Source organism: Arctopsyche grandis, chromosome 1 (genome assembly GCF_051622035.1).
Source record: "Arctopsyche grandis isolate Sample6627 chromosome 1, ASM5162203v2, whole genome shotgun sequence".
Taxonomy (NCBI): Eukaryota; Metazoa; Arthropoda; class Insecta; order Trichoptera; family Hydropsychidae; genus Arctopsyche; species Arctopsyche grandis.
The window spans coordinates 3,973,594-3,983,650 of record NC_135355.1 but is presented as its reverse complement, the minus strand read 5'-3'; the positions used below and the strand labels follow the sequence as shown (position 1 = coordinate 3,983,650).

The following is a 10,057-nucleotide window of genomic DNA, read 5'->3' as shown; positions in this document are numbered from 1 at the left end:
TAATATATAGGTGGAGTTTACCTTTGAATATGCGATAGCCTTTGAAGTGAGCTTTCACTTTCAAAAGCACAAGTAATCAATCAAGTCAAAATAAGAAATTAAATTCATTTTTAAAAAAAATTACAAGGTTTTTATTAGTTTAAATTTGTTATATAGTCTGACTTCCTACACTCTTACGATCGTTTTGAGACTTGTCAAACTTACACTGGTTTGATTTTTATGTGCTAAAATCAAAATTTTATTATTGAAATCAAATTATTTGTAGGAATTTGAAATCGTATTATTTCAACAAGAAAAATTACAAGAAAAGAAATATAACATTTCTGCATTGAATTGAATTGAATTCATTTTTATATAAAACTAGCTGTATTACCCGGCTTCGCTCGGTATTTGTAATATAAACAGTTTAAACATGATTTTTTATTTTATATAAATTTATTTGCAAATAATTAAATACAAAAAAAACTGCAGTCGATCAAATAATCGAATCATATGGAATGATATGTGAAACTGCACCACTTCTCGTTCTGCTAAGACTTTTTCTAAGACTAAAGCTTTCCAAGATTTGTTTGTCTCATCGTATTCCCAAACATCACTTAAACGACTATTTCCATCGTATCCACCTAAAAATCAAAACTATAAATTAATTCTACATGTAAGACCTATAAATTCAAATTAAGTTGTAAAAAAACTCACCCATGCTATGGAGATTATTTTGGAAACAGCAGAGACTGATTCCTTCTGCAGGTTTCGGTAGTTTTGTGAATGCTGTCCACAAATTTGCTTTTGGATCGTAATGCTCCACACTGTCTAAATAAGTAAAAGTTTCATAGTCAAATCCACCAGCGACGTAAAGTTTCCCTTTGAATCCAACGCTCTAAAATGGTGAAATCAAAATTAAGTTTATTTTATTTTGGACAGTTTTATATTATTTGCGATATGATATATATAAAAAAGCCGGACATATCTATGTATATGGGTATGTGGCGGATGCGTCGACAAGTATGAAGATTTCAACAAAACAAATTTTAGAATGCCAGGAGTATATGTTGTGCCTAGAGATATTTAATTAAATAAATACACGCGAACGAGGCGCACAACCAATCAGCGTGCAACCAATCAACAGGCGCCCAACCAATCAAGTGGTCCACGTGGACCAATTAGAGCAACGACGGTACATTCTGAGTAATGGGTGCATTTTAAGCATCAGCTATAGGCACGCCACTGAGAGGGGGGGGGGGGAAGCTGAGGTTTAAATTACAGGGCCCGGACTACTTGAGGGGCCCCGTGTTGGGACGTTCGACTGATCGATATTGATATTTTATATTATTCTACATAAAAATACATATATTTCTTTAATGCTAAATGTTTATCAATTTTTGATCCGCGCATTCTTTGTGTCCATGTGAAATTGTACCTGTTATATCATACTTTATTATTAGATTATTTCAAAAAATAGCATTTCACAAATACATAAATAGGTATATTTCTAATAGTTCTAATAGATTTTTCGCACATTAAAAATATATCTATAAGTTTTTTTTTTTGTTTTGACATAGGGTATGGAATTATTTTTCTAGGACCCGGGATTGGCTATAGGGATGTAGGGAAGTGGGGGGGGGGGGTGTGGATCGTCTGACATGTTCTCCTGATATTGAGCACCTGACTCGGAACGGGTGACGTCACTGTCAGATGCGCTGCGCGGGGGCATACACACATCCACAAAGACACATATTCATTCATCATTTCGAACGGGAGAACAGATTGGATCAACATTTTACTATTAATACGTGTGCGTGCCTTACATTATATTTATGTATACCATATAACTTTATTTTGATTTGTGTATCAATTATTTTCCGAAACCACCCGTTGAATCCAACGGGCACAACACTATGTAGTATGTTAATAAAATTTATTGATATTCACCGAATGAGAATTTCTTCCCTGAATCATCTGAGCGCGGTAAGTCCAAGAATTGGTCGCCACTGAATACATCTGCACTTTATTCGTGGATATCCATTTTCCGTTTTCATATCTATGCCCGCCTGTTATGTATATTTTGTCGTCGATCACAGAAGCACTATGCCAATCAACATCCAACAACAATGGAGCGATGATCTCCCAATCCCCAGTCTTGCTGTTCCACCTAATCGAAATCAATAATCTTCAACTTCTCTATCAATCGAGCTCATCAAATTATTGCAATTTAATCACCTTTCCACTGAAGATAAAATGCTACTGCCATAACCACCAATGGCGTAAATATCCGTGAACGAATCGCGACGAAGTGTCACTGCTGAGAAATCAACATGAGCTTGATTTAACGGCTTCAATGGCTGTTTCTGACCGCTTTTCAAATCAATGTATTCCACCTGAAAAAAAAATTGGTTATATTCCGATTTCTCTAAGCAGGTACTCCGCAACATTAGAAAACGTTACTGAAGTCACTGTTTCATCCGAAAAATTCATTCCGCCGATAATAACGATCCAATCTCCCACGACGACAGACGCAAATCGATCTTTGTTAATTCCAATGTCTTTGGATAGAGTCCAACTTTTCTCTAGTCTGTCAAATATATCGATGGTGCTTGCCATCTGAAAGCATGTTATTATTTATTTATTTATTTATTTATATATATTTTAGCTATCAAGCTAATTTAAAAATACATCTTAATTATTATACTTAACTCTAAAATTTATAATTAACTTATATGTACTGTCCCTTAAATCTACTCACATTCAAAATAGCTCTCATAGCTTTATTCTGTATTTTTTGCATTTTTTCTAAATCTTGGCCACTAAAAAAATTAAGCACAGTGGCACAATAAACCACATGTGGCAAGACAATTGAATTAAACACTAAAATTTTACTTTTTTTACTTAAAATATTTCTTAATCTACATAATACACCAACTTTTCTAGCCATTTTTTTTATTATATAGTCAGCGTGCATTTTAAAATTTAGTCCTGAATCTATGTATACACCTAAGTATTTTATATTTTCAACTTTTTCAATTAACTTATCATCAATTCTAATTTCATTCAATATATTTTTATTTTTACCATTCAACCACATCATTTTTGTTTTATTTACATTCAACTTTAATTTATTTTCACACAACCAGTCATTCACATAATTTAATTCCATATTTAAAATCTCAGACTTACATCAACATTCTTTCCAATTATATATATCAATGTATCATCTGCAAACAAATGTATTTTACACATCTTAATTACCTTAACAATATCATTTATATATAATATAAATAATAAGGGTCCCAATTTGGACCCTTGTGGCACTCCATGAGGTGTTACAAATTCAGAGGATAACACCTTATCAATTTTTACTATTTGCCTTCTATTATTTAAGTATGATTGAAGCCACTTTAATACTATACCATTTATTCCTAACTTATATAATTTTTGTAATAAAATATTCCTATCTACTGTCTCGAACGCTCGCTTAAAATCTAGAAAAACTGCTCCAACAACCATGCTAGATTCATCCATCGCCTCCATCCAATCAGAAACCACCAATTGGATAGCGGTTTCTGTTGAATGTTTCACTCTAAATCCAGACTGTTCCACAACCAAACAATCATTTATACTAATGAACTCTTTCAATTGAATCATAAAATAATTAAATAATATTATATTATACTTGCAATATAACACTCACATCAACACTCCATCCCCCAACCAGCGCCATTTTTTGTTTTTTTCTACGAGAGGTCTCTCTTTGGATGAAAGATTTTTCATTCTTGTTTTTAATTTCTTGTCTAATAGCGGTCATACACTCTGCACACGAATGACAGAACGTCATTACTTCGTCAACAATAAACTGAAAATATAACATATTCGAATGATTTTATCACTTTACTGTAACATTCATTTAATTTCAAATACCTCCACCGACAGCAAGGATAACCTCACAGATCTCATCAGCTGTGCCAGTTCTTTTTTACGGTTCGCATCATCATGATTTACCCACAATTTCACAGCATTGAATACGCTTTCTTCGGACCGCACCAACAAATCGTTCCATTTCAAGATTTCGATCACGTTGGAGGCCGGCAGATTGAGAAAATCTAGAGTTTCTTGCAGCTGAAACAGAAGTGGAATTGAAAAATATTTAATTGACATATTTTTGAATATAATCAACACTCACCGTCTCGAAATTTTCCAGAGTCAAATCCATTGCCTTTTTTAATAATTCGGAATCTGCCGTTGATTCTAAAACTACCAGGCAGTTTGAGAGATCGACTGTTTTAAATTGCTTTGGAATTTTCACTTCGAGTCGGTTGGCTAGCTCCATTAATTTTTCGAAGTGATTTTCGTCTATACCTAAAATTATATTTCACATTATTACATTTGAAGACCAAAATAATTCATTATTTTTGATGTTTATGCGCTCTTACTTATTTGTCCAGTGTAACAATACTTCAGGATTGCTTCGATGACTTCGTAGTCAAAGTCTGAAAAGATGTCCTCCACTAGACCTTCGTTTGTCCCAAAGAATTCGCTGCACGCCATTAGGACGATCAAGTGCGCGGGGAAGCTGCAATTATGAAAAATGATAATTTAAACTGACAAAACAATTTGGATTTTAAATATTTTTGGATTCGAATTAGGATACTTTCGGCCTCGAACAGTAAAACCGGTGTCGCATTTCTTATCTTGTTTCATGGCATCATACAAATACTCCAACCGTTTTGCAGCAAAATCGGCCTTTGCATTCACTACAAACATCTTGTTTCTGAATTTCTCTTAAATTTCTCCTGAAAAACAAGATTAAAAATTAGACATCATAAACACGGTAGAAGAGCATTATAAAGTTAGACTTACCAATTGGAAAGAATAGCAGCGAATGATTTGGAGCACTGTCGTTCTGTGGTTTTATCGCGATAGATAAGGATATCTTAACCCTGCTGTTGCATCGAAACGTATATTAATTATTTATTGAAATTAATTATTTCTCATAAATGCCATAGTTTCATGACAGGTTACCTACATACGGGGAATATACAATATATAGCTTAGATCAGGACTGTGGAGTCGGATCAGAATTTACCGACTCCGACATTTTGCAATGATTCGACTCAGACTCCAACTTGAATGATTATAGTATGATCTACTTTTCTTGCCAACGTATAAAATTATTAATAATGAAAATAATATCGATATTAAAAATATAAAAAAGGAATTAAAAAAAATCACTAAAAATTGCCATGTTACCTAATTTATTGAATTATTAGTAGTGAAATAGGTATAAATAAAGAGTATAAAATAAGTATCAAAACACATAAAATACATGCAAGTCAACGATTTTATGTTTAATGTGATCAGAATAAAGGTTAAAATAAACAAAGTAACGTTTAGTTATTTTATTTATTTATTTATTCATAATCATTGAGAAGATCGAATTTATTTTACCCTCGACGCTATTGATCAATTTTATAATGAACGTAATCTTTAAATAACCAAAAATATTTACGAGTGATGGCTAAAATGAACAATCTGAGCAAAGATATTGTATCTGAATTGGTATTGGGATTTTGATATCTGAAATTTCAAATGATTGAATTTTTAATGCGATATTCACATCTTTTGCAGGGATAAAAACAGTTTCCTATGTTTTTTAAAATGAATTTACATAGGTTTAAGGGCTATCGCCAGATTATTTACACGGATGTGAAATTATATCACAGAAAAACATGTTTTTACAATATTTTGTTTGCAATAATAATGAAAAACCTCATGGAAATAACCACTCATCCGATATTACAATAATCGTCTTCTCACAGATAAACAGAATTGATTAATAACCGAAAAATCTATTTTCTTCAAGATAATTTCAATGATAGTGAAAAAACCGCACAAAAAAACAACTGACTATTGAAAATATACATATGTAGAAGAAGGATTGTTGATAACGGTTTTAACTCTTATCTATAATATTATATTATACTAAATGCATTGCTTCAATGCTAACTCATTTTATTTTCACTGAATTGTATATCATCACTGAATTGTATATCATCACGTTGTGATCTATTTTCAAAATTTTAGATAGACCGGAAGTGCTCCTCTTTTAGGTCTTCTCTTTTTATAAGTTTTTGGATTCAATTGTCTCATACGCCACTTAACGGATTGGGAAGAATCATAAAAGTTATGATAAGTTGCATATACACACATATGTATGTATGTACATACTAGGGTTTCTGATTTCCCGAACTTTTTCAAGTGAAAATACGTACATACTTTTAACTTTTGATTTGAACTGGACGACTACTTGGAGAGATTTGAAAGCTGAAAAGTACTAGAAACGAAAGATAAAATACCAAACTGTAGATTCCAATATTTAATTTGAACAAAAAATTGACAGATTTTGAGACATCGACCGAATAACACAGAAAAATATATAGAAAAATCGCGCGATTTAAAAAACACATATATGTATGTATCTCCGACTCTCGAGCCAATAAACATTTTTTATTACCAGATTCGTGTTTACTGGACATAGATCTACATATAAGAAAATTCATATCTCGTCTCTGAACCATTTTTCGTGTCGAACAGTGCTATTTAAAGGAAATAATCGAAATTGATAAATCTAAATAAAAATTAAGCCAGCCTAAGTATAGTTATGCAAATTGATTTAAAAAAAAAAGATTGTATTGATAAGACGATTTAGAAACATTAAACCAATCATAAGTATAAATTACAAAATTATTCCTTAAAATAAAAAATTAAATATTGATCCGTCCAAAAATATTAATAAAAAATGATTTCCTCGACCAAAAACATCAAAAGCGAAAATCAATATTTTATAGAAAGCAGTATCAATATATAATATTGCGATACATCAAAATCCGACTAAAAGGTTTCAAAGACATACGCCTCAAAGAATTCGACCATTACCGTTCACTATTGAAAAGAAATTGTGGCTCGTTATAACGTGGTGCTTTTTTTCATTTGAGGACTTTTCGAACCAAAAGAAGAGACTGCGACAGCCCGACATAGATTCAAAAAAAGAGAGAAAAATCTCCATCGAAAATATGAGAGTTTTCCGTTACGTAATATTTCACACCGAAGGGTTTGCGGCTTTGTCACGAGCTTTTGTCGTATGTTTTGTGTGACGTAATGGATCCGGCACTTTGTAAGGCACTACACACACACACCCACATTCATAAATGCACATATTATATGCACAATACGACAGAATTGTGCTAAATCTCATTTCGAAATTTACCCCAAACTGCAGAGACGATCGTGATCGTCGTTCGGGGGTTAAAATTCGCTACGGCAAAACGGATGACCCTCTTGGGAACCCTCCACTATCATCAGTCACTATTAACGTTGATTAATTGAAAAGTCGAATCAAGCAGTTCCATTTAAGAGTATGTCCAACAGCGAAATGTAAAATACAAGGCGTTGCCCGGTTTTGGATGTGGAGTGGGTGAAAGTTTAGAACAAAACTTCAAAGTGCTCCAACCCCTTTTTATTACAAACATCCTTTACGTTTCACTTACGATTATAATTCAGGAAAAAATTTGCCTCTTATCCGATCGTTTTCATACTTTGCCATATTGCTTATTTTGGTCATCAATATAAGTAAATGGATCCTCCGCCATTACGATGGTGCAAAAATATCGTGTAAGACGCATTTGACAACGCTCCCACGAAAAAGTGCTTGACGTTTATCCAGCGTTTATTTAGACTATTCTCACTTTTCGCCATGTCAGATTTTATTTGTTTAAACGCCTAATAACTTCTTCTTTTTTCACTCTATATTTTATAAAATTTGCTTTATAGGTTTTCGTTATCTCTAATATATGTATAAATATTTATAGTTTTAACTTTCATATGTATTTATAAATTTCAAATTTGGCGTATAGCTTCGTGCAATGACATATAGCCTCTGTATATCGATTTACGGCCAAATGTGTCAGATCTGACATTTCACAGCTAGAATACATCTCTTCACTGAGCGTTATCTGCGATATAAGTATTCAATAAGAAGTTATGTTGTATCTAATTGTTAATATCATTTATCGATAAGTTTTCCACCAACAAACAAGGCTGGGCCACATTTGACGTTTAGCCCATAACCTCAAATTTCAGTTGTTTCTTCCTCCAAAACAAACTTTCTAACCAATACAGGCTTAATATATGTACACAGATCAAAGAGTGATAGTTTTATTTTTAGTTATCAGCTGATTTATTAAACATCATTTTTAGTTATATTATTGAAAGCTGTAAGTAGAATCACATAGCAGACAAATGCACTTGCCCGGCGTTGCCCGGTTTCAAATTTTAGTAAAAACACTCTTGTAAGTATGTATCTGAAGCTAGAGATAACACGTGTAGCATAGTTTAGTGAGATAAGATAGAATACCAAATTTCATGGTACCAAGCTAAAACTGTGGATTTGCAAAGTCAGTTATTTTTACTTACTTCTTATTAAGTTCACATGGTTTTCGTGTTAGTGGTCATTTTTTATATCTCTTATCTCTTATCCGATTGTTTTCATACTTTGCCATATTGCTCATTTTGGTCATCAATATACGTTAATGTATCGTCTGCCATTACGTTGGAGATAAAATATCGTATAAAATGCGTATCAAATATCCAGAATCTCGGGTACGGTGACGTCTATGACGGTACGTAAGGCTACCATAATCTATCTTCAACCTTTTCGCCTTGATATGGCCATTTCAGATTTTAATTGTTTGAACGCCTATAATTCACTCTATATTTTATAAAATTTGCTCTATAGGTTTTATTTATCTCTAATATTTTTATCTACACATAATATATCTTAGATTAGATGAATTGCACGACGTTACACAGGTGGATAAAAGATGTAACCTTAAGAGAGCTTTGAAATTCCAATTCAGAAATTGATTCTCTAGCTAAACTGAGCAACCAATAATTGGTACGTTTCGATAAAAATTTATAAACGTCAAATAAAAAATATACAATTTATAATAAAAATAATATAATAGTACAAAAATGTAATTTAATAAAAAAAAAATCTAAAATTTTAATTAAATAACTATGATACCTCTATAATAACCAAATTACTATCTAAGTTGAATGAAAATACATATATGAACACTAACATATATGATCTCGATATGTACTTACATATACTGACTTTCAGCATAAATATTGAATAGTAAAAGTATACTTTTAACAATTTCTTTTTATGACCGAATATAAAACAATAACAACCGCTTAAATTACTACGCAAAAAATATTGAGATAAAAAAACCAACCTTTATAAATTCAGTGAAATAAAAAAGGTCAAATAAACACAAAAAAAAATTGTAAAAATATATATGTATATACATATATTTTTGACTTTTAAAATTCCCTACATAATTAAGTATATATGTATTTTAAAGCAATACAAATAGCAGTCAACCGAAAAAACAATTGACTGTTGATTGCAATACTCACTTTAAGCACAACAATACTATATTTTGAGTTGAAGACCACAACGCCAAAAAACTGTAAAAATTGCGACTTTGTGGTATTCTAATAAAATAAATCAAACTTAAGTTATGATTAATTAGTTCCACTCTGTTCATTTGTTTTGTAGCTCAGGGCTATCATTATACAATAAAAACGGACAAAGACACTTGATCCCAGATTTCGAGCCGTTTCAAAACTATTCTACGGGCAAATTTAAGCTATGTTGAGATTGTATATCAAATTTGATAGCTCTAAACTGAAACCTGTAGGTTTTCATATCAAAGAAATAAATAAACATTCGTACACATGTACATATTTGAATCACTTTTACCAAGTACTGCACCAACGTGACAATTTCTCATTGGTCCGTTTAACGTTACTTTAAATTCAAACGTACATATTCTATATATGTACATATATATATTACATGAAATCGTACATAGAGATTTCCCGGAGAGGTCTTTCTCAAGAATATTGGCCATTTGGGGATTCTAGGAGAGCACATTCCGACTTGTGCATATCGCAAAAGCGATCGAGCAGGAAACTTCTTTGACGTTTCAGATCCGAACTG

General features: G+C 32.0%; 1 protein-coding gene across 1 annotated transcript; it reads right to left on the bottom strand.

Annotated features, from left to right (window-relative positions):
- Positions 1–427: 427 nt before the first annotated feature.
- On the bottom strand, positions 428–4,766 carry LOC143915749 (kelch-like protein 7). The gene is made up of 10 exons (XM_077436536.1): positions 4,643–4,766; positions 4,425–4,564; positions 4,175–4,350; positions 3,913–4,110; positions 3,686–3,847; positions 2,443–2,598; positions 2,218–2,375; positions 1,930–2,149; positions 697–877; positions 428–623 (listed from the first exon to the last, which is right to left on the bottom strand). The coding sequence occupies exons 1-10, from the start codon at positions 4,753–4,755 to the stop codon at positions 436–438; spliced, it is 1,692 nt and encodes a 563-aa protein (XP_077292662.1). The 5' UTR covers positions 4,756–4,766; the 3' UTR covers positions 428–435.
- Positions 4,767–10,057: the final 5,291 nt, after the last annotated feature.